This window comes from Impatiens glandulifera, chromosome 9 (genome assembly GCF_907164915.1).
Source record: "Impatiens glandulifera chromosome 9, dImpGla2.1, whole genome shotgun sequence".
In the NCBI taxonomy this organism is placed as follows: Eukaryota; Viridiplantae; Streptophyta; class Magnoliopsida; order Ericales; family Balsaminaceae; genus Impatiens; species Impatiens glandulifera.
Genome location: NC_061870.1, coordinates 34527873 through 34551715, shown reverse-complemented (window position 1 = coordinate 34551715; position 23843 = coordinate 34527873). Strand labels below are relative to the sequence as shown.

At 31.3% G+C, this 23843-nt stretch overlaps 7 protein-coding genes across 7 annotated transcripts; 3 read left to right on the top strand and 4 right to left on the bottom strand.

Moving 5' to 3' along the window:
* Positions 1–408: 408 nt before the first annotated feature.
* Positions 409–2901, bottom strand: LOC124914096 (protein NEN1-like). Its single transcript, XM_047454573.1, has 5 exons — positions 2480–2901; positions 2238–2395; positions 1952–1998; positions 1537–1600; positions 409–1459 (listed from the first exon to the last, which is right to left on the bottom strand). The coding sequence occupies exons 1-5, from the start codon at positions 2760–2762 to the stop codon at positions 518–520; spliced, it is 1494 nt and encodes a 497-aa protein (XP_047310529.1). The 5' UTR covers positions 2763–2901; the 3' UTR covers positions 409–517.
* Positions 2902–3640: 739 nt separating this feature from the next.
* On the bottom strand, positions 3641–5633 carry LOC124915798 (ribulose-phosphate 3-epimerase, chloroplastic). Its single transcript, XM_047456557.1, has 9 exons — positions 5416–5633; positions 5177–5291; positions 4948–5088; positions 4748–4861; positions 4583–4661; positions 4390–4499; positions 4258–4314; positions 4094–4163; positions 3641–3982 (listed from the first exon to the last, which is right to left on the bottom strand). Exons 1-9 carry the CDS (start codon positions 5532–5534, stop codon positions 3933–3935), a joined length of 855 nt encoding a protein of 284 aa, XP_047312513.1. The 5' UTR covers positions 5535–5633; the 3' UTR covers positions 3641–3932.
* Positions 5634–6982: 1349 nt separating this feature from the next.
* LOC124915066 (photosynthetic NDH subunit of subcomplex B 4, chloroplastic) lies at positions 6983–8052 on the top strand. Its single transcript, XM_047455715.1, has 5 exons — positions 6983–7148; positions 7216–7426; positions 7494–7549; positions 7635–7706; positions 7780–8052. Exons 1-5 carry the CDS (start codon positions 7065–7067, stop codon positions 7897–7899), a joined length of 543 nt encoding a protein of 180 aa, XP_047311671.1. The 5' UTR covers positions 6983–7064; the 3' UTR covers positions 7900–8052.
* Positions 8053–11372: 3320 nt separating this feature from the next.
* LOC124914564 lies at positions 11373–13679 on the top strand. The gene is made up of 5 exons (XM_047455143.1): positions 11373–11639; positions 12447–12581; positions 12678–12759; positions 12834–12950; positions 13044–13679. Exons 2-5 carry the CDS (start codon positions 12460–12462, stop codon positions 13092–13094), a joined length of 372 nt encoding a protein of 123 aa, XP_047311099.1. The 5' UTR covers positions 11373–11639; positions 12447–12459; the 3' UTR covers positions 13095–13679.
* LOC124914563 (chlorophyll a-b binding protein 4, chloroplastic-like) lies at positions 13643–14731 on the top strand. The gene is made up of 3 exons (XM_047455142.1): positions 13643–13866; positions 13944–14359; positions 14442–14731. Exons 1-3 carry the CDS (start codon positions 13679–13681, stop codon positions 14576–14578), a joined length of 741 nt encoding a protein of 246 aa, XP_047311098.1. The 5' UTR covers positions 13643–13678; the 3' UTR covers positions 14579–14731.
* A 224-nt stretch (positions 14732–14955) lies between these two features.
* On the bottom strand, positions 14956–15744 carry LOC124915633 (gibberellin-regulated protein 6-like). Its single transcript, XM_047456388.1, has 4 exons — positions 15623–15744; positions 15499–15531; positions 15365–15395; positions 14956–15279 (listed from the first exon to the last, which is right to left on the bottom strand). The coding sequence occupies exons 1-4, from the start codon at positions 15713–15715 to the stop codon at positions 15098–15100; spliced, it is 339 nt and encodes a 112-aa protein (XP_047312344.1). The 5' UTR covers positions 15716–15744; the 3' UTR covers positions 14956–15097.
* A 2999-nt stretch (positions 15745–18743) lies between these two features.
* Positions 18744–19239, bottom strand: LOC124916562 (mini zinc finger protein 2-like). The gene has a single exon (XM_047457294.1). It carries the CDS (start codon positions 19222–19224, stop codon positions 18961–18963), a length of 264 nt encoding a protein of 87 aa, XP_047313250.1. The 5' UTR covers positions 19225–19239; the 3' UTR covers positions 18744–18960.
* Between the last annotated feature and the right edge of the window lie 4604 nt (positions 19240–23843).

The following is a 23843-nucleotide window of genomic DNA, read 5'->3' as shown; positions in this document are numbered from 1 at the left end:
AAATAATTTAAAAAAAAAATAAAAAATTATAAAATAAAATTATATAAACAAATTTTTTAATATAATATATATTGAAATTTTATATAATTATAAAAAATAAACTTACAAATCTTATAAAATATAATAAATAAATATATTAATAATTTTATATATTCAATTGTGTTTTTATAGTGTTAAGAGTAGAATTGAGACGGAGACACAAATATCATGCTCACTCCATCCCATTCGATTTTGGAGAAAAAACCGCTCCAAACAGAATAATTCAATTTAGTTACCGTTGGACAATTTCATCCTTAATTATGGACTAAAATTTAACATGAAAATTCAAATTAATAAAATAATAATAAATTAATTCACTTAAAAGATCATCTCTAATCAAATATAAATTTTTCTCTAATATTAATATTGTTCAAGATAAGAGTAGGACAATGAATTAATAATAATAATAATAAGTAGCATTAGGAGGAGTTTCACCTACAACAACACACAAACTTAAGAAGTAATAACACTACCCCAATCAATACGAATGCACAATCAGTTTCTTAGCCACCAATCTTATGCCCGCATTCTGCTGATAGTCATAAGGTTCCAATGAAAAGTAAGCATCTACAAGGCTTCCTGGAGTCAACAACAAATCAATTTCCGTAATATCGAATCTGCTGAACACAACCCTCTTAGTTGACGACGAGGGTGATTCTTTCTCGTATATTTCTGTCAGCCATTTAACACCAGTCGCATCTTCTGCAGTAGGTATATGCAATCGAATGGTAGGTTTGTTGAAAAATCCGGGCTTCCTCGTCACAACATTTCTCCACTCCGAATTCTCACCCAACAACTTCTGAACAATACCATCGCATGCATCCAAAACGCGGCATATAGTGGGGTCAGCGTCTGCCATGAAATTCAATCTCGGCCGTCCGGCGTAGTCGAGGAATCTCGCACTCACTCCAAACCTCACTTTCAGTTTCTCGAAACAAATCTGAAGAGGGACGTCCTTGTGCAGTATTTGTATTTTTTGAATTCCTCTATAGAAAGGGACCAGATTCGCCCTTATGGAATCTATAGAAATCTCATCAGGCTTCACAAAGTCAAGAAAATACCTATTAGAGATCACAGAAGAATCTGAGACAGTCGTAGATTCCTCCCATGTGGGATCGGATGAATGGTGAGATTCCCTCTCCATCTCATAGTTTAGCTGGCTCATGTCAAAAGGATCTGCTCGACTTATCGCATTACTATTAATGGTTTCTTCTTCCCCGGTGTTTGGTGTCACAAGTGATAGTATTGGATGGTTCTCTTCGATTCGTTGATTCACAGATGATGATGATAACGACAGGTTCTGATTAGATGGAGATGTCTCGAAGCTTGGAGAAGAAGCTTTTCCATTACTACGACTTCTTGTGGTTGCATTTGGAGAGACCCAACTCTTTTCTGTAAATATCTCGGGAAGACTGGATTCCTGTACATATATATATTACAGAAATCTGTTTAATAAAGAATATGTTCCCAAGCTCAAACATCTAAATATTATCGTACCAAGAACAGAACTGTAGCACAATACTTCAGAACTTCCAGATTCATTCGAACATCATCCAAACTCCTGAAAAAGATCATCATGCATACAAATTTCTCAGAAATTAAAATAACATATTGTTCCAATCCGGACTTAGATTTCAAGTTCAATATTCTAGTCTAAAAATGAAGTAAATTTTTATCATTTCCATGATATCAGGTCGAGATAGGATCCACCAAAAATACATACAGACACCCAAAAGTAGAAGAATCAAGAACAAACCAACAGTAGTTGTTTGTTACATTACGTGAAAGATTGATCCACATTTGAAATTTGAATTTATTATTTGAAACACCTCACAAACAAGAAATAAAGACTAGGGAATCATGTTAACAGGTTACTGTACAAACATAGTTTGCAGATTATATATGAAAATACCTATGAGTTTGCTGCCCAAGACCAAAATAAGAAGCAAGAGATGCCATCTGCAAAGAGAAATTATATAAATGAATTCATTTCTTTGAGCAAGACTCTTCTTCTGATTTGATTCAAAAATGGGAGTGAATTATTCAAATACAGTACTCCAAAAATAGACAAGATCTACAGTACTGCTAATTTCAAGGAAATATTGAGCTAATTCTTTGAATACCTTCACCTACCTCCAATCTAAGCTAGGAAAGAAACAATCAGAATTCCGGGTTAGAATGAGAAAGAAATAGAGTACCTTCATATCACCAGCTCTCCTTCCAAACCTTTGAGTCAACAGAGCCAAAGAGTCAATCGTTCCCTTAGGCACTGGAGGCGAACGATTGATCTCTGAGAAGGATTCTCTTATCCTAGCACAATCGAACCTCAGTATATTGTGACCCGCCCATATCCTCCCTGCAAATTGAAGACACGCCGACTTAATCCACAAATCATACAAATGAAACAGAGCAAAAGGAAGAAAAATAAGGGAGGAGAGACCGTGGAGAATGTCGAAAACTTTATCGGCTATGTCAGCAAACTTAGGGGCAGTGGAGACAGCTTCTTTAGAGATGCCATTGCATCGAACGGACAAATTGGATATGTGAGAGAGATCGGATGGATGTACCAGAGTCGAGTAATTCTCCAGCTCGATAAGCTTCTTAGGGCAGACCAAAATGGCTCCGAATTCGAGAATGGAGAATCCCTGTCCCGATCGTGTAGGCACAGTAGTTTCGACGTCGAAGAATGCTATCTCCGATCGGTCATCACCGCCTGAAAACATCTCAAATCGACGGAGGAGAGCGAGAGAGAGAGGATGAAGCGAAATGGAAATGCGGCGTAAGAACTGAGATCTAAGAAAATTTATAAAGGAGGGAGGAAGATTTTATTCGGAAAGAAAAAGGGGGTTTTGCTTGGGCTTATTATAGGCGGGAAGAAGAACAAGAAGACTGCTTCGACCGCAAGAAAGACTCTAAAATAATAATATTATCCTATTCTATATATATTGGGAAAATTGAAGAAATAACTCTCAAAATAGTGTTAAATGCTCTGGTGACCCAAAGCATAAATTAAATTGCTAGGATCTTTACGCGAAGTGGAAGATCGTCACGCGAAAGCAGGATCATTCTGAACTTTTAACATATCTTCCCTTCGCGTGATAATCCTCCCCTAACGCGAAGGAGTGTTTTCGTAAAAAAAAAAATCAAGTAGTCACCAGCGCAATTTATTTTATGCGATGTTCACCGACGCATTTAATCCTCTTTTTTAGAGTCATTTCGTTAAATTTCCCATATATATATATATATGACTCGTTTCTGTCTTAATTAAAAAAAATATATAAATAAATTTTAAAATATATTTAAATATAATTATATATAATCTATAAATTAGACATATTTGTATTATTAATTTAGAAAACTGGGACATTAAATGGGTTCTTCTAGTTTTAGAACAGGATAGCTTCCAATATTAAAATTAACACAATAAAATAAGGATTCAAACAAACTTGTAAGGTAAATTATCCCTTGCTTAACATGGAGAATATATATGAAACATGGGTCTGTCTGTGAAACCATTCTTTGCTTGTTGAATCTGTCACCATTTTGCCAAAACAACAAGTAAGTTTTTGACTCAGAATATCTCAAACTTAAAACAAGTTCAGAACTAAAAAATGATGGTAAACATCCACACATGACCATTATTATTTGTTACAGCCATAAATGTCGATCAATAGCCTACATTTCCTTTTGCAAAATATGCTTATTACAATTTTCCGTCTTTTTTTTAGGCACAATCGAATCATATATTGTATACTACTACTTCACTATCTCACAACATCATTCACAACAATTGCCATATATGTTCTCTACACGCCAAAATCCAGCTTTACCAACAGCATCGGATCAGAACATTCTAGAATTCATACCTAGGATGATCGGAAGATTCTAGAATTTCATACACCAACAGCAACTGGCCTTTTGCTAGTCTTTATTCCTTTAATAGCTGCATTCCATTTTGTCCAAAACATTATTAGACCACCATAATTCTTCCTTTCCAGTTTCTGGGCAGTGAGTGACCCACCAATCCATAAATGTAATAAGTAGAAGCACATACCTTCAGCATAGTCTTTAGCTCCAAACACAGCTGAACCAGCCACTAAAGCATTTGCTCCCGCCTCGATAACCTGGAATCAAGTTCAAACTCAAAGTTTTTAGCAAAATGGAAAAAACAATCCAATCCAGATTACATTTTGACGAGAAAGAATCTTAATAACAGACCTTGTATGCATTATTGGGGCCAACTCCACCGTCCACTTCGATCCAGGGATTAACCCCCTGCACAATATATAAGTGAATATGTTCATATTTTTCATATTTATATACATATTTTTTTAGTAAATGTGACACTACCTTCTCTGCACATAATTTCCTTAAATCTGAGATTTTCTTCACTTGGCTCTCAATAAAGCTCTGACCACCAAAACCAGGGTTCACTGACATGATTAGGACTAGGTCTACAACTGTGGACAACCAAAACCCCAGATTGTTAACTTCATTTAATTCATGGAAAATTGTGTAAACAAAATAGGCAAAGAAGACTTGCCATCAAGGATGTACTCAATTGTGCTTAAAGGAGTAGCAGGGTTCAACACAACTCCTGCCTTAGCTCCAAGACTCTTAATCTACATCATTTATGAGACAAAGGGCAAACCAATCATTAACAAAATTTCTTGACCAGACTCCAAAAATGTTATGAAGAATGTCTCACTTGGTTAACTGCACGATGCAAATGAATCGTGGAGGACTGTTCACAATGAACACTAACAATGTCAGCTCCAGCCTTAATAAAATCAGGCACTCTCTGATCAGGTTCCACAATCATCTGCAATGCGTTCCTTTTAATTCACTCTATTAAACTGTTTTACGACAGTTGTGATTTAAGGCGTAATGAAAAGGAATGATATATACCAGATGTACATCCAATGGAAGATCAGTAATAGGACGCAAAGCATCAACCACAAGAGGTCCAATTGTTATATTTGGAACGAATCGACCATCCATTACATCAACATGAATCCAGTCACACCCAGCCAATTCCACTGCTTTGACCTAGATTACAAATATAAAGATCAATTGAAAGATCGTCAGTCAGTCAGTCAGTCCTTCAAGTTCAAACTAATAGATATAAATTGAAAACCTGTTCTCCCAATTTTGCAAAATTAGCAGAGAGGATAGATGGAGACACAATGATGTCAGATTTAGAGAATCTATCCACACGAGAAGTTGCCTTGACAACAAGAGATTGAGATTTCCTTCAGGAAATATGATTGAACCAAATATTAAGATAAATTCACCTTCACATGACCTAGCAAAACACTATAACTAGTGGAATCGAATTACTCCTATGATTTTGAATACGAATTGAATGGAATTTACCTAGTGAAGTTAGGTAAACTAGGGCGGGAGAATGATAACTTCTGTAGACGAAGTCCCTGGGAAGAGCCATTGATTGTAGATTGAATAAGAGTAAAGGAACCTAGGGACGAAGTTGACATTTTCTTCTTCTTCTTTGAGCTTCTTCTTCTTCTTCTAGACTGGATTTCCTTCTCAGTTTTTGTCCGCCGCAAGCAAATCCGTCATCTGAATTTGCTTTCTTTCTGAAAAGAGGGAATTCTGTAAGAAGCGCGTGCTTGACACGTGTCGCATTGTGAGGCGACGACAATTGCTTATCCTGAATGGTTGCCATAGAAAACAACTCCCTTCCTTCCTTTCTCGATCAAGTCCCGGTGAGTTTTATTTAATAGTTTACTAATTTATTATTATTAAACAAATATTTTTATTTTTTTGAAAATAATGAAAATCCAATCATAATCATATTCCAAACGGAAAATCTCAATATAATTGAAGATAAACAAGGTAGTTAGTATTATTACTTAATTAAATCTTAGAAATCAAACATAAACCAAAACTTTGAAATTCTTATTTTGTTTTTAAATAGGTCACTTGAGATTTCTATTATCTAGTTTTGATTTCTACAATCATTTAATACTATATAATTATTATCTAAATAGTCATAATCAGGGACGAATCTATGTAGGGGTTCGGGTGGCCTGAAACTCATTTCGAAAATTTTTTTTTTTTTTTTTTACGGTAGAAATATGACGTTACCCCTAATTTATTAAAAAAAATTAATATAATTCATTGTTTTTTATTTAATTATTAAAAAAATGGTAAAACTTTACTTTTATATATTTGTTTTTTCAAAAAAATTTCTTTATTATTTTAAGTTTACCCTAAATTTTTTTCAAACCCACCCCGTTCGAAATCTTAGGTCCGTCCCGAGTCATAATTAATTTTAAAAATTATTTAAACAAAATGTTGAAGTTATTTTATTTGTATTTAATATACAAATATTTATTTAAATATATAACTCTTTTAAATAAAAAAAAAAGTATAAAAAAATAATTATTTACTTAAATCGTTATATTAAAATCTTGTTATATGAATTTAATAATATATATTTTTAAAAATAATTCAAGATGATAATTTTTTTATCTAAAAACTAGATACAGAAATGCAATAAACTTTTTCTTATTAATTTCTTCTTTCATTTACACTGCTCTATTTATTACTTTTAACTAGAAATGACGTCTAAATACATAAAAAGAAAGACAATATCGTGAAAATAAAATTATCTATTGATGTCATAGTTTACCTCCAAAATAAATTATTTTTCCTAGTCCATCACTAATTCTTAAAAAATATATATCTCACCTGAATTTAAAAATTTATTTATATGATGGTACATAAATAAATTTATTTTAGAAAGTGTTAATTTTTCATTGGAACTACAGTTTTACAAATATATAGATACAAACTGAAATTGAAAGTCAAATAGTATATAAAATAAATGTTTTTGAAATAACTTAATAAATTCTAACAATTATATAATGAAAATTATAAATATTTAGATGGGGCGGACGAAAATCTTCTCCTTATCCTCCTCCTCCCTCTGTTTGTTTCTTTGATAAACTTACAGCCCTAATTTTATTATCTCTTCTTCATCTTCCTGAAAATATCCAACAATGGCAGAAGCTGTGATGAGCTTCACAATGATCAAACCTCAAGCATCTAAGTTGGACCATCTTTCCCCATTTTCATCCAGACCAGTATGCATATAATTTCATTTCATATATTTTGGATTTCTTTATTTCTAATCCCGACCCATAATTGCAGATGAAGCAGTGTTTGAGATCAAACTTCGGCGGTGGTCTGTTGCAAAAGAAGAGAAACAAGATGGAAGTGAAGGCTTTGCCGTTGCCGGAAATAGTGCATATAGATTGGTCAGTTTTAATGGCAGTAATGGTTGAACACTCAGAAGGAAAAAGGGATCTCATAACCCACAAATCCATTTGGCATCTCAACGACATAGCCATCAAGAAAGTTTGTGAGTACAAACAATATTAATGTATCTAATCAAATGAAATCATAATTTGATCAATTTCATTTTACAGATACTTTCTATATAATGTTCACTGTTTGGGGATGCTGTGTATTTGGTTCCACAAAAGTATGTCATCAACTGAATTCATCTGCTTCCATTCTATGCATAGTTTAGATGATTTGTAAATGGGTAAATGGTTGGTTGGTTGTAGGATCCATATTATGATTCAGAACACTATAGGAAAGATGGAGGAGATGGTACTGGGCACTGGGTTTATGAAAAGGTATGTTCTTGATTATATTTAATTAAAGAGAGAAATCTGATGATAATATTAATGATATGAATGAATGTTGCAGCAAGAGGACATTGAAGAATCTTCAAGGGCAGCATTGTGGAGGGAAGAACTGATTGAGGAAATTGAGCAGAAGGTTGAAGGGATCAGGGAGCTTGAAGAAGCTGGTGTTTCTAAGAAATAATTTTTATTACCAACCCCCTTCCCTTTTTCTTTTTAAATGTATATATATACAATTTATTTTCCTTAAAATCAAGTTCTAGTTATACAATACATGGAAGTTCAATTATGTAGTTGGTTATAACTCATACTCAAATATTCATCATAATCTATGTTTAATCTTCATTAAGAAGCTCTAAATTGGAGTCAAAGAACATGATCATTGGATCGCAATTATTAAATGAATAAGAATAATCACCAAACTTGGATTCTTTTGAATAGTTTTGTTTTGAAATTTTATTGTAGAATTCCCCTGTATTTTAGGACTTGTTCAAGATCATATTATTTGAAGAACTAATTAATGGTTATTTTGTTAAAAGATTTTAGTTATTTACATAAGAAAGATTCATAAAATTAAAAAGAATTATATTATATAAATTAGTACTTGAAGAGAATTATTTTAAATTTAAAGATTATGCATAATTCTAAAATGAATAGTTTGATGCAAGCGGAAATAATCGGAATGAAATGAATCGGACATGAATAGTTTAAAAGGGAAATTGGACGAAATGACCCTAAAAATTGGGTTATTTGCCTCCGTGGTCACCCAATAATAAATTTGATCTGGTGACCACTTTATTTTTTTTAGACGAAATTACCCTTTTCGCGTAACGCGAAGGGACTTCGCGAAACGCGAAGTGAAACAGTGTGAATATATATACTAAATTTTTTTCATTTTCTTCATTTCGTTTCTCTCTCTTCTCTCTCTTCTCTCTCTGTTCGTCGGCGGCGGCGAAACGACGGCGGCGAAACTTCGACGGTGGCGGCGAAGCGACGGCGAGGGCGCCTACGGAAAACAACATCAAATGAAAGATAAGTAAACTTAACCTAACCTGAATCGATTTTCATCATACACATCCATGTTTCAAACCCAAACTCTAACCCTAAATCGTTTAATCTATTCATATTGGTTAATATTTGTTTATATTTGGTTGATATTGGTTGATATTTGTTGGTATTTGTTGATATTTGTTGATATTGGTTGATATTTGGTTCATTATTCTTCATATTGGTTGATATTTTGGTTCATTATTGTTCATGATGATATTTGCAGCTCATTAGAGTTCCGTTTCAGGGAAGATTCGCGTCTCCCGTCTCGCTAAGCACTTAGCGATTCGTTAAGCACTTAGCGTTACGCAAAGCACTTAACGTTTCGTTAAGCACTTAGCGTAACGCTAAGTACTTAACGTTTCGTTAAGCACTTAGCGTAACGCTAAGGCGCGCATATGAAGAGGTTTGACTGGTTATCAAAGAAGAATCTCAGAGTAGGATATTTCTTATGGGCAATGATTGCATATGGATTAGGTATTTGTCACTATCTCTATCATCATACTCACAAATTCACAATCTTGTTGGAAAATTACCAAACATAAAATTAAAAGTGATTTTTCTTCCTTTGGTTATGATCCAGATAGTGTAGTTTTAGTTACTTCATTTGGTTATACTCATTCAGCTTATTTGTACTTTCATAATCAAGATCTTATTGGAAAATTACCAATTATTTTCTCTTATCAAGATCTAAATTATAGTTTTTCCTTTTTTACTTCATTTGATACCTCATAATTAATGGGTTGTTGTTGTCTATGCAGGCACTTTGTTCACATTGGGAAGAAAACGAGGAGATCTCATAATCATGTGGACTAGAGGAGAACCGGAGAGGCCTTGCCCACACCATCAACTTGAAACCTCTCAATAAAGATCATTCTTTACCACGAATGAGAATACTATTACTAGGTTGATGTAACTCTTAGAACATGTTCTCATTATATATACTTATATAGGTAGTTATATAACCTCTGTAATTTTGTGTCCAACAGTGTCCAAATATGCTTCTTTTTAAAAAGATTTTTTCATAAAAACAATGCTAAACACAAAGATTACATCGACTATATCTAGAGTTGTTATTTGTTAATCTGAAAAAAATACTGAATTCCAATCCAGAATGCTACACCAAGACAAGATGCTAGTAAAATAGCAACAAGAAAATTGAAAGTTTTGTTTAGTAATATAACATATATTTAAAAGTTTGGTTTAAAACATCATTAGGAACACTATGAATAAAGTTTGGTTTAAAACATCATTATGATTGTAATGAAAGTATGCAAAGAAAAAACTTTTAACTTGAAACATTGCATATGATCAAAGTAATTGTATCACAATTCACAACCAATTACTACAATTTATATTAACAAGTGCAATAGTTAGTTCCACCCTTTAAATTACTAGCAATATTGATGTCCCTTCACCATCTTAATGATAAAACCTGCCACCTTTCCTTCTGCTGTCCAATAATGACCAAAATGCATTTGTGTCTTTAGCATGTGTACCAGCAGCAGCAGCAGCAGCCGATGTTGTAGGTGAAACAACTTCCCATTCTACTCCACGAAGTGCGTTCGATTCCACCTCATTATTTGCCATTTATCGAGGCTTGAAGAGCACTCTAGATATAAGACCCCATAGAAAACAAAGAGAGTGACATATAAGATCTCAAAATGGTTTAGTACATATAACAATCTGAACAAAGATACAATTCAATCATGCAAGAAAGCACAAGATTTCCCTATAAAACATACCACTTGAAGCTTTCCATCTCTCTAAAGAGGAAAGTAAGACATCATCTAAAGCATAAGAAAAAAAACTGGTAAGGTATTAGTTGAAGAAACAATTAAAGGAACCACATTTATTTCATAATCTGGACCTTCCTCAGGTTTCAACTGACACATTAATTGAATAAACAATATTTCAATCCAGACTCTGCTTTTGGCCATAAAAGTCAGCATAAGATTTAGCTAAAACTGCAGATCGGGGTAAATAGATGTGATTGATGATTAAGAAAGAAACGAGAAGGTCTTAGCGAAACGCTAAGGCTTAGCGAAACGCTAAGGCTTAGCGAAACGCTAAGTCTCATCGTGGTGCAGATGCAGATTCAAAAACAAAAACAGTGATTCGAAAATGCAGATGTGAAGATGATAAACGAACAACAAAAACATGAAGATATGAAACTTGAAGAGAATAAACGTACCAAGTGGGATGCTCGTGCTCGTCGTGGTGCTCATCGTCGCCGCAGAAGCCGCCTCCTATAGAGAGAAGGAGGAGAAGAGGGGAGAAGAGAGAGAAGAAGAAGAAAAGAAATGAAAAAAAGATGGCCGGATTTTATTATATATTAAGGGTATTCTGGACTTTTCACAGCGTCTCACTTCGCGAAACGCGAAGTCCCTTCGCGTTACGCGAAAAGGGTAAATTCGTCAAAAAAAAAATAAGTGGTCATCAGATCAATTTCAATTATCTGGTGACCACGGAGGCAATTTCCCTTATTTGTAGGGTCATTTCGTCCAATTTCCCGTTTAAAAGGGATATGAAAATATTAATTTGATAGGCGTGTAACCAAACGAGGCCTAACCCATGATATTTATCGGATCGTCCGACCCGTTCTCTTCATTTCTGGACTGAAAGAAACCGGGGAGGGCTTGACGCCATTTTCAGAGGATTCTTCGATTTGAGTCGCCGACGACAGAGCAGAGCTCATGTTGTTATTTATCTTCTTCAAGTAGTAGAGGGCGGTCATTTTCAGAGGATTCTTCTCTTTAATCTCCCATAACAACTTGCCGTGATCTTTTTCTTCTCTTTCTCATCTCCTAACAACCAGTGACGACTTCTTCTTAACGATCGGATCTTCAACGGAGTATTCTGGATCCAGCAGCTGCAGTAAGTCCTTTGAACTCTTATTCTCAGATTTTAGATTGGCGATAAACAAATATCTTACAATTACTGTGTGTTTGCTGGAATTATGGCTTTGAAATTCATTGTGTCACATTGCTCTTTATTTGAAATTCAATTTGAATATGTAGCCTTAATTGATATTCAGACTTCAGGGACGCATGGACAGATTAAATCATCTTGGTAAATAAATCTTTAAAATCTCTATTAGTAAGAACATGTTTCCCCTTCTCTAATCGTACCCAAAATCTTTTTTAAGCATTTTTCTAGTTTAAGCTTTAAAACTATGTGACTTCATAAACCCAAATTGTGTTCTTTTGATGCTTTGAACTTGATTAAGATGGAACTAGAGAAGACAAGTCATCTGCTCTATGTCCACTTTTGAGATGCTGTTGAGGTATGAAACATGAACTAGTGGAGGTTAGCCATAAACAGTTTCATACAGAGTCATTCATGTTAATGAATGAGTAATGGTTTTGTATTGTGCCACCATTTTCTTAACAGCATCCATACAACATAAATAAGTTTTTAAACTTTTCAAAAAATGAAGTCATTCCTTCAAGTTTTGTGACATCGAGTACAGGACCAAGACCTTCCTTCAATGTGCATAGCTTTCTCACCTTTTCTTTCTTTTTATTTCGTCTAAAAGATTGTAAAGGAAATCTTATATATTTCTTGACAATGTTTCCTGGTGTTCTGTCTACCCAGAAGCTGAAGCAGCAGTTATGGTTCTATCATTATTGTCAATCTGCTTGTTTGTTTGTTTGTTTATCACAAAGAAGATATGGTGTGCAGGCAGGCAAGAATCATGAGGAAGGTGTATGATGGTTTCTTAGAGATCCTGAAGATCCAGAAGTTGAGGAGAATAGTTAAAGGCAGTGTATTCTTTTGTTTCTCTGCAGTCTTGAATTATGCCTATACAAGCAACACGTATGTTAGTACTATATCAGTTAAGCAATCAATTGTTTGTGTTATATAATATTTTAGGAGGATTCTGATTGTGTAGTAGGTTTGATATTAATTTAGGACTCGAGCTGGATTTTCAAGAGCTGACCAATTTTACGCGTCCTACCCTGCTGGAACAGAGCTCCTAACAGACACTGGGAAGGTGAGTTGAAACACGAATTAGATGTTTAGTTTTGTGTATGAACTTGATATTTAATTTGTGTAATGAATCACCAGTTGTATAAAGCTGCCCTTGGGAATTGCTTTGAGGAGGAGGAGTGGGGACCTATTGAATGGTCAGTAATGGCTAAACATTTTGAAAGACAAGGAAAATCTCCCTATGCATACCACTCTGTAAGATTTTTTTTGTTTCTTGTATAAATCTCCCCATATTATGTGTTGGAATTGAATACTTACTTTTTGTTGTTTTTATTTTGGGGGTGGCAGCAATACATGGCACATCTTGCTTCTCATGGACACATTGATGGAAGTGGTTAAACCCTAAAATTCAAACATGGAAAAACATCCATTTCTTCTTCTTCTTCTCCATGCCATTGTAGAAGAATAATTCCTTCTTTTGTATAAGAATTATTTTTAGGTTATTGATTTAACATCCCTTTCTGTCCATGGAATTATTCTGTTTCAGGTTAAATAAAATTTTGAAAATGATCATTTGATCTTTTCTCCATTCATGTTTGTGTTGTAATTTCTATCCACTTATACCAGTTCATGTAATTATTTTTTCTTTTGTTAATAAACTGAATGATTAGAAATTGGAATATTTGAAACAAATATCAGAAACAGTGATTGGTCCACGTCATCAGACAAGATCCTCTCTTAGCCAATAGCAGCAAAGAAATAGATCATGTAGATATGGCATCCCTAGGATAAGGATAAGGTGGGCATTTGTTTCTTCGTCCCCTATTGGTTAATCAAAAAACACATTGTGAAATCACAGCCGTCCAATTGAAAAAGATCTTGCGAAATCAACAATAGCCACAAGAATGTAACTAATTAAAATGAAATAAATACTCATCATCTCCCACCTATCATCACGAAAACCAAATCACCGGAAAACAAAAATGGCAGCCGTCACCACTCAAGCATCAGTCGCCGTTCTCCGGCCGAGATTCCTTACCGGCGCCAAACTAAACAAGGAAGTCTCCGTTAGACTGACGTCATCAAACGCCTCAATTAGATCGTTCAAGGTTGAAGCTAAGAAGGGTGAATGGCTTCCCGGTTTAACCTCGCCGGCATACCTCAATGGCAGGTAAATGAAATTCAATTTCAATTCTTCATCTTGATCGGTTCTCTGATATCGAGATCTCTGTGTGTGTGTGTTTGTAGTCTGGCCGGTGACAATGGGTTTGATCCGTTGGCACTAGCAGAGGACCCAGAAAACCTAAAATGGTTCGTACAGGCCGAGTTAGTAAACGGGCGATGGGCGATGTTAGGAGTGGCCGGAATGTTACTTCCGGAGGTATTCACAAACATCGGAATAATCAACGTTCCGAAATGGTACGATGCAGGGAAGGAAGAATACTTTGCATCATCGTCAACCCTGTTCGTGATCGAGTTCATATTGTTTCATTACGTTGAGATCCGACGGTGGCAAGACATAAAGAACCCGGGAAGCGTAAATCAGGACCCTATATTCAAGAACTACAGTTTACCCCCAGGTGAAGTAGGATACCCAGGTGGTATATTCAATCCTCTCAACTTTGCTCCCACTTTGGAAGCCAAAGAGAAGGAAATTGCAAACGGTAAGCATTAATTAATTAAGTTTTGAATGTAAATATTGGGTTTATTTGAAAATATCATATTTAAATGAATGAATGGATGCAGGGAGATTGGCTATGTTGGCATTCTTGGGATTTGTGGTTCAACACAATGTGACTGGGAAAGGGCCTTTTGACAATCTGTTGCAGCATCTTTCTGATCCATGGCATAACACCATTGTTCAAACTTTTAGTGGAAACTAATTAAGAAATTTGAGGATTGTAATTGTCTACATTACATTATTAGGCTTTGTTTGTTTGTTTGTTGTTAATGAGTGGGATTCACTATGAATAATTTCTCTCTATTTTGTACAGGGATACTAGTTCAATTTAATGAAATCACACTTGTGTTCTTAACTATATTTATTAAATATTGTTGATTTTTTTTCCCATTACATCTACATCAATTTAAAACTTTTTTTTAATGGGATTTAATCTCTTAAAACTAAACATGATTAAATATTGTTTATATATGTCAACATGACATCAGAAAATTGATCTTTATTTTATAAAAAATAATAAAAAGTTGGCACAGTTTAATTGCACAAAAACACAACAATCCAGATCTAAATTTTCCAAAATCTCTTATTATTAATTAAACTGCAGCTGGTGCTGCCATTTGCCAATAATTATAATAATAAAGGGCTGCCGGAGAAGTTAATTATTCTTATCGGATGATGATGATGATGAAGAAGAAGGTGATGTTGTTGAAAAAGAATTTAATTAAGGGCACTTGGGTCCGCCGCGTTTGGTCTTCCAGTTGTTATAGCAAGGGCAAAGCTGTTTGTTGCCATAGTAGCCAGGAGGAACGCATAAGCACTTTGAGCAGCATTTGTTGCAGAAAAAGAGGCATGGCTTCTTGTATTGCGTCCTCCCGCATCTCCTAGAGCATTCTCCTCCGCACTCTGCATGCATACATGCATACACCATTAATTCATTCATCAATATGACAATATCAATAGATTGATAGATCAACATGAAAACACTTACGATAGCTCTTCAGACTTCCCTGCCCATATCCCTAAACAATTAGAAGAATTAATTAATATATAATGGCATTCATACAAACAAAGAGACTGTAACAGAGCTAGCTAGCTAGCTAGCTCAAGATCGAAGAGACATACAGTTGGATTGTATTGAGCATCTGCAGCCATAACCTACATAAAAACATTTCAATTAACGAATGAATGAATGAATGAATGAATGAATGAATCGGTGAGAGGGTTTACGTGATAAAAAGAGACTTACAGTGGTGGTGGTGGTGGTGGTGGTGGTGGCCACAAAGGAGATCATGGCAATGAAGAAGAGTAGTAGAAGCATAATGAATACAGACTTGGCCATGGCTATCTCTCTTTTTCACTCTCTTGTTGTTTTAGTGATGAACAAGAAGAAGAAATATTTATAGCGATTAATTATGATAATGGTGGGTCCCATTCACATTTAATTCATACTTTATTAGTGGTAAAATCTATCGGCAAAATTATACATTCGCACATGAAAGTCCATTAAATGCCAAATCTGTCCCTGAGATCACGGGTTTAGATTGAAGACACGTGTCGATATCCCATCGGAGAAGAAAGCAACCGAACGGACCCACATGCACCCACCCTACAAAATAATTCTGTTTGAAAAATATATTATAATATAATAAACATCGAAAAACAATCGATGTCATTAATGATGTCGAAAATGACGTCCCAACATTTTATTTGACTTAAATATAATAGGAGAGATAAATTCTATTTTTCAATAACCTTGTTTTGTCATATCATTTTCATTTCCAACACCATTATTAACGTTAAATTTTCGCTCATTACCATTACAATGTAATAAATTAATAACATAGATGCGTAATACAATCTAATCCTCTATGCATGCGCTGTAGCTTAAAAAAAACGTGTTTTTTAATTGCTAAAAAAATGATAAAAATAAATTTTTACGAGGTTTGAACTTATAACATAATGATATGTTTTCTTCCCAAACCATTAGGCAAAACTTATTTATGTTTAAAAAATTATAAAAATGCATTATTTATTTTATTTAATAGACTGTCCTCGACCGAGCTTGATGGGCTTACCCTGCTCATATAACCCATTCATTCCTCTATACACTAAAAAGTGTTAATGTCTTTCATTTTGACCTTTGCAATGCTTTTTTCTTCTCTTTTAAAAGGTTTTATTTGAAAATAATAATATTTATACATCTTGTATGTATAGCTTTAATAATTTGATTTATAAATTGTATTAAGGATGATCTATTCACTAAAAAGGAAAGAGTTATAATTTAAGTCTCTAACCATTTGTACGTCTGAATTTCAATAATTATACTTATGGGACATTATACAATGAGCTGGTTAACATATTTATTATTCATTTTACCCATAAATAGAATATCTAACCCATTCTTTGTATATAAGTAGTTCAAATTGTGAATTAACTTTTTATATTTTATGATTTTATTTTATATGAGGACAACTAGCTAGTCTAATTTAGGTAAAATTATAAATTAATAAAATTCTTCATATTTAAATTTATGATTGTGAATTATTTTATGAGTTTATAAAAAATTTTAATTTTATGATTTAAAGGAAAAATAGTGAAATAAATAAATTAATGTAATCAATTTTATAATTATATGCTATATATTTTTATAGTTAATTATATATATATATATAATAATAATAAAAACATAACTATTTTTTTAAAGTAACGTTTACAAATTGTAGATGTAACTCTAGAATTTAGCAGCATGTTTTCTATAAATTAACGCAAATTATTAAACAGGGTGAAAAATGTTGTAGATGGGTCCGGGTCTGAGTCCGATTAAGATAGTTTTATTTTTTTGTGGTTTGGGCGTGCTGGGTTTTATGTGGGCTTTAATACACCAATCAGAATAAAGCTAAAGGCCCAACCCAAGGAACAAATATATATATAGAAATGGGCTTTAATACACCAATCAAAATATTAAAGAACTTTCTATTAGGATTTATTAATTCACAAAATTTGGATCACTTATACAATTAAATAAAGGGAGCATTAAAACTAGTGAATAAATTGAATGGATAAAAAGAGTTTTAAATAAATATTGTCGGTCCTTTGCTTAATGGTGGTGGTGCTTTTCCAAATTTCCATCTTGGTTACTTAATAGTTTGATATTAATGGGTTTATTTATCAAAAATTCACATATTACATATTATTTCTTTTTAATTATTAAATTATTCAATTACTTATTTAAATTTTAAATACTAAGAAATATTATAATAATTAACAAAATTAAAACAGAAATAACTTCTAAATAAAAAATAGTTTTATTTAGGGAATATTATGAAAGTCTTATGATCACGTGTGGGTCCAATAGAAAGTCTTTAATTCCTTGTTTGCCTTTTCCAAAATGACAGATCAATCTCTTTTTGTCATCTCTTTTTCACCTGCCCTTCATTTCCTTTTATTTTCTATATAAAAATAATTCACTTTATTATTGATTTTGATCTTGGGTATTTTAAGATTTTATTTTTAATATATAATTTTATCATTAAATTATTTAATTTCTTTATTAAAATATATAAAAAAAATATTTTAATAATTTATTTTAAATAACTCATTCTCTTGAGTCTTGTCAAACAATATTCTTTAGAATAAACTTGTACAAATAATAAAATCCCAAATTAATAAAACAATTTTCTAGTTAGTCGAAATTTAGATCAATTAAAATCAAATTGGTTCATTCATTATTATGGCTCATGTAACCTATTAAAATAGAAAAAAGTCATGCTAAAAAAATTTGAATTTGATTTCCAAAATGTCATAAAATTCAATTGAGGATTTATGCTGTATTTCTAATTTAAAAAAAATAATAATAGGGGCTCATTCAAGGTTTGATATCTATTCATCTCAACTTCAAATTTTTTTGATCAACTTAATTTGTTTTATGCTTTGACTTTTATTTTTAATATTGTCTATTCAATTGTGATAAATATTAGTTTAGTGACTGTTTATTTTCACATATGGTGAATTAATGAAAAATTGTTAGTCACACTTTTAAATAAAAAAAAGTTGGTATTGTCTTAATTAATTAGTTTTCTTTATTTTGAATTAATTTAATTATACATGCATTTCTTTCTTCTCAATTTAAAAAAATGCATTAATAATAAGATTTATAAGACATAATTTACAAATTCAATAAAAAAGACATATCCTTAATAACACAATAATACTATTGAGATATTGAAATGGTAAATAAAATACGAATCTACCTTATAATTAAATGAAAAGATGAGAGGGGTGAACTAAAAGTCCAAATTGAAAAGATGTAGTTTTAACATAGAAAATAAATATAGTGGTTGCTTTTTAATTTGATGGTGGATGTCACATCGAATAAATTAACATAAACGGCCTTAAATTATGAAATTTCCTTATCATACGTATGCAAGTGGATGGATATATACATATGGATGATATGATTGGATACAAACAATTATACAAACACATACACACAATAAATAGATTTTTCAATTATAATATTCATATAAAAAAAATTGTAATCTAATTCATAAACCCATATTATATATAGAAATTAAAGTGATGGATTCAAAATGACTCACTTACTACTTCCAACTGTTCGTCCCTCCGGTGAAAACTCCGATGGCATCCGCAGGCGGCACAGACAAGGGCGGCCGGCGTCCCTTCGCCGCCTCTAGCCATGAATTCCCGACAGCCGTCGACGGCGTAACCGCCCATGCTCGCCGCATGATTCTTTTGACACTCCGCATATCGGACAATTCTTGTCACGCAGGTACTAGGATCCACTAATTTGCTTGATCCCATATCCTTCCTGATCTGTCTTTTCTTCATTTGATCAATCAATCTCTCTCTCTATATACTTATATATATAAATAAGATATATATTGGAAGAGTCTGCACGAACAGAACAGAGAGGATTCGATCGATCGATCGATTATTAGATAATTAATATATTTATATATAGAGAGAGTGTTAGTGGGGTTGGAGAGATGAGACTATTTTACAGTTGACAGGATGAACCTAACCCTAGAAATTATTAATTAATAAATACTTTGTGTATAATCACATTTAATTATTATGTAGATGATGCTGATGATGAAGAAATGTGCTACTCCAGCAAAGAATTATAAGAGATATGATCTTGCCAATATTTTACTCTCTTTCTCCCTCTCTCTCTCTAACTTTTTCTCTCTCTTCTCCTTAATTTTTCTATTTATATATAAATTTAGACTAGTTTTTATTTTATTTTATAGTGATATTTATTTGTTTAGAATACCCAAAAATAAATTTAAATTATTTTGGGCCAATCAATTTATATTTTAAATGGAGTCTATATTTACATAAGTATCTAATTGAAAGTTGAAACTGAAGTATTTGTTTTGAAGTTATAATTTATAAGTGTTAATAATATTCTGATGGATTAGATGGATGCATGAATGTTTCAACTTTGAGTATGATGGATTTCTATTCACAGCAACCCAGAATATTATATATTTTTAAATAAATAAAGAAATAAATAAGTTAGGTATATTTCCTTGGACTATATAAAAATATTGGCATGATATATAGTGGGGAAAGGTTGGGATTCCAGCTGATGAGAAAAAGATGATTTTGTGAAAGCCTTTTAAAAAAGAGAAGGAAAAGATGATTTTGTCAAGTACATAGTAATTAATGCTTCTTTGAATAATATTCATTTTTTCATATTCTTTTACTCTATTTATTTATTTATTTTTAGTTTTTTTTTTCATATACACTATACAGTACATTCATGTAGTAGAAAAAATAAAGGGAATTTGGCCGGGGCATAATAGTTTTTTTTTATAGAAAAATTGTATATTATATATTGAAAACATGTTTTATATTTAGATTAATAGAAATAATTAGTCTAATTGATTAAATACTACAGATATATTAAACTTATAAATTAATCACTTTTTCATTTGGGAGCTTAAGGGAGGTGATCTAATGTGGCTGCCTAGCTCACTAAGAACACCCTTACAAATTACAATCCATATTATTTGGTTGAACTTAATTAGTTGTAGATTTCTCTATTTATTTTTTATTTTTATTTTTGTTAAACAAGATGGAATTTAGTGCTTGTAACAACAAAAGTATCGGGATTTTTTTTTACCCAAATTTTATTTCGGAGTGGCTGACACGATCCCACGAGCTTGCTATGTTAAAATATCCCATCAAAAACAAACAATGAGGTTAAAGCTAATTTAGGAAATTTAAATCATCAAACATAAATCATGACTTTACTTTATTGCATCCACAATACATTCAGCTGGAAAGAGGGGTTATTGAATTGCATTTCAACCAAAGTTATGAATATGAACTTTTAAATCATTCTAGCTTGTAGGTTATGCATAGTCTTATTCTATATAAAAAAATATGCATATAAATTACTTTGAGTTACATAGTCCAACAGATAATAATAATAATAATAATAATAATAATAATAATAATAATAATAATAATAATAATAATAATAATAATAATAATAATAATAATAATAATAATAATCTAAGTTATTTTTGACTAGTCAATTCTCTTTGTAATGTTCAATTAATGCATATTAGCAAAAGTAGCATTTCATCAATGTTGTATAACTTGCTTAATTATAAACAAACATATATCAACAGATAATGTGTCTTTTTTCCTCTAATATTAAATTTGATTAGCAAAAAAAAATAGAATGATTGAAAAAGAACACACGGTATTTAAAAATAAAATAAAAATAGAAAAAAGAGTTAGAGTTTGTTTGGATTAGAGTTATTTGAATAAATTAGAGGAAGAAGAAAATAATGATGATTTTAAAGAGGTAATATATATATATATATATATATATATATATATATATATATATTTTTTTTATAAAAAGACTTAAAATATATTAATATATATGAATAAAATAAATCCTCTCTTCTAGCCTAGCATATACAAAAATGTGGATATTCGCAGCCTCCTGAGTTTCTGATTCAGTGTCTGGGATAATGATTAATTGTATTTGCGGATTATATATGAGCATAACCCGCTATACCATTTTTTTTTAAATAAAAATAAAATTAAAAATATTTTAGTATTTTAATCAATGAATTGAATAATGTTATAGATAAAAAGGGAATGAAATTATGTTTAATTTTATTTGCATTCGAAGTCCTTATATTATTTGATTTCTTATTTCTGGGACATTAATCTAGAAAATTACCATCTAATATCATCATCCAAAATATATTTTCAATTCAGACTACTTTCAAACTTTTTTTTTGTTTATTAAACTATAATATATAATAAAATTAGAGTTCCTTGTCTATAACATAAGTTTCACTATAGTTGTAGTCATTGTGTATAATTCACAGTTAAAATCACGTTGTTTGAGGCTTGATCGGAAAATTATGTGATATGAGCAGGGTACTTATTGCTCTTGTAAAAAATCTATTTCCGCTAATTTATATATATATATATATATATATATATATATATATATATATATATATATATTTATTGTGATTAAACTATTATTTTTATTTATCTTATTATTAAAAAAAAATACCATTAGAATTCTCAACACGATAATGAGAATGAACTCGTCTTTTAGAATAGGCTAATATTAGAGTGCGAAGTAGTTTTCGAATAAAAACTATAAAATCCTACCAAAAAAGAACTAAAAGTATTTTTTTCTTGAATTGACATACCTCAAGATCAACCTTGTCTTCACTTTTCTTAATTTATTGCCTAATTTTACTTCATCTCTAATTAACACGAGTTATAGATTAAAAAAAATCCAAATAATTAATCTCATGTAATAAAAATGTTAAAAAAGTGGAGTAATATAAAAACAAACATTAAACAAGCATTGATCACTATATAGTCAAATCACATAAAACAACAAATATAATTAGATCTTGTAACTTAATTTGCATGCCACTAGTAGCATGAAAATCTTGTAAGCAAATATAACATGTTCTTTAATTGCATGTCTCCATCTATGCCCATTCAAATAAATGAGACAATATATTTCTCAATATTATTAATCAATACATACATACATATATAACATGTTTTTCAAGTCCCCATCTTGCATATATATTTGATCAACCTCGAATAACATTTTTATGTTCACATCATTTGTGGGTGTCATGTAATTGGATCCTATTTTGATATTGAATACACAAATATAAAATAAATGTAAAAATAAACTAAAGTTTATTTATAAATAGTGACATTTTATTTTACTATATATAAATAAGCTAGTTAGGTAGGTATATTAATATAGGGATATAATTGTTTGAAGTGGAAGTGGCCCATAACATCATCCATATCCTTCAGAATGTAAAACGACAAACACACGAACAAATATAATTAATAATAATATTATTATTGTTTTTGTTAATTATGTAACCAACCCTAGCTAGCTATAGGCCTCCCACCCATGTATTAATGTCTCCCTACTATTTTATTTTATTTTTTTTTAAAAAAAATAGCATAATTTCATAATATGCATTTTTTTAATTTAATATGTTTTCAATTAAATTAAATTTAAAGTTTTTAATTTCTTAATAAAGACTCTTTTAACACTTAAATTAGTTTTAAAATAATTTCATCAACTTAGATACTAAGCATTGATATTGTTTGGTAGTCACCGTTATTGTTTATAATCCTGGCGTATTACTAAAAGTAAATAAATCTGAACTGATGTTATATTTACTTCATTTCTAAACAAATATTTTAACAAATGGTCTAAAAATAAAATTTAATTTTATAGTTTCCAGAATGCACCAGATATTGAGGTATGAGTGTAGAAAGTATAGGTGGGTAACCATGTTTCATGGTTTATTTCAATTATCTTGGTTAGGTTTAATAATTATAAATTTTTTGAGTTTGAACTTTCATTTGAATAATTTATATAATAACTTCTAATGATTTTTTTATTCTTTTATGGATTTCATAATTTAGTTTCATTTTTCGTGATTAAATAGATAATAAATAAACAAACTTTTTTTTTCTGAAAGTTACATGTTCAAATAAATAAATATTTGGAAACTGAATTTTATTAAAAAAAAAAAAAGAAGAAAAGAAGAAAAGAAGAAGACATATTTAAAAATTGTTTAATTCAATAAAAAAAAAAAAAAGGGTTTTGATCATGGTCATATATATATATATATAATTTTCTTGGTTTGAAGGAAATAAAGGTGTTGTCGAGAAATATTGCGGCTATCCATCCGTGATCTCGTACATATGTTTTTGATGTGAATGTAACAATTTTTTGTCGGTTTTAAACCTCAAAATTCTCACTACTTATATATTATTATAATAATAAATATTTGAAGTAATAATTTATATATATTGACCGTTATATCGATTCATTTTGAAAACAAAAAAAAAATTATGATTATTAAGTTAGAATATATTAAAAACCGATATATAATGATTAAATATATTAACTA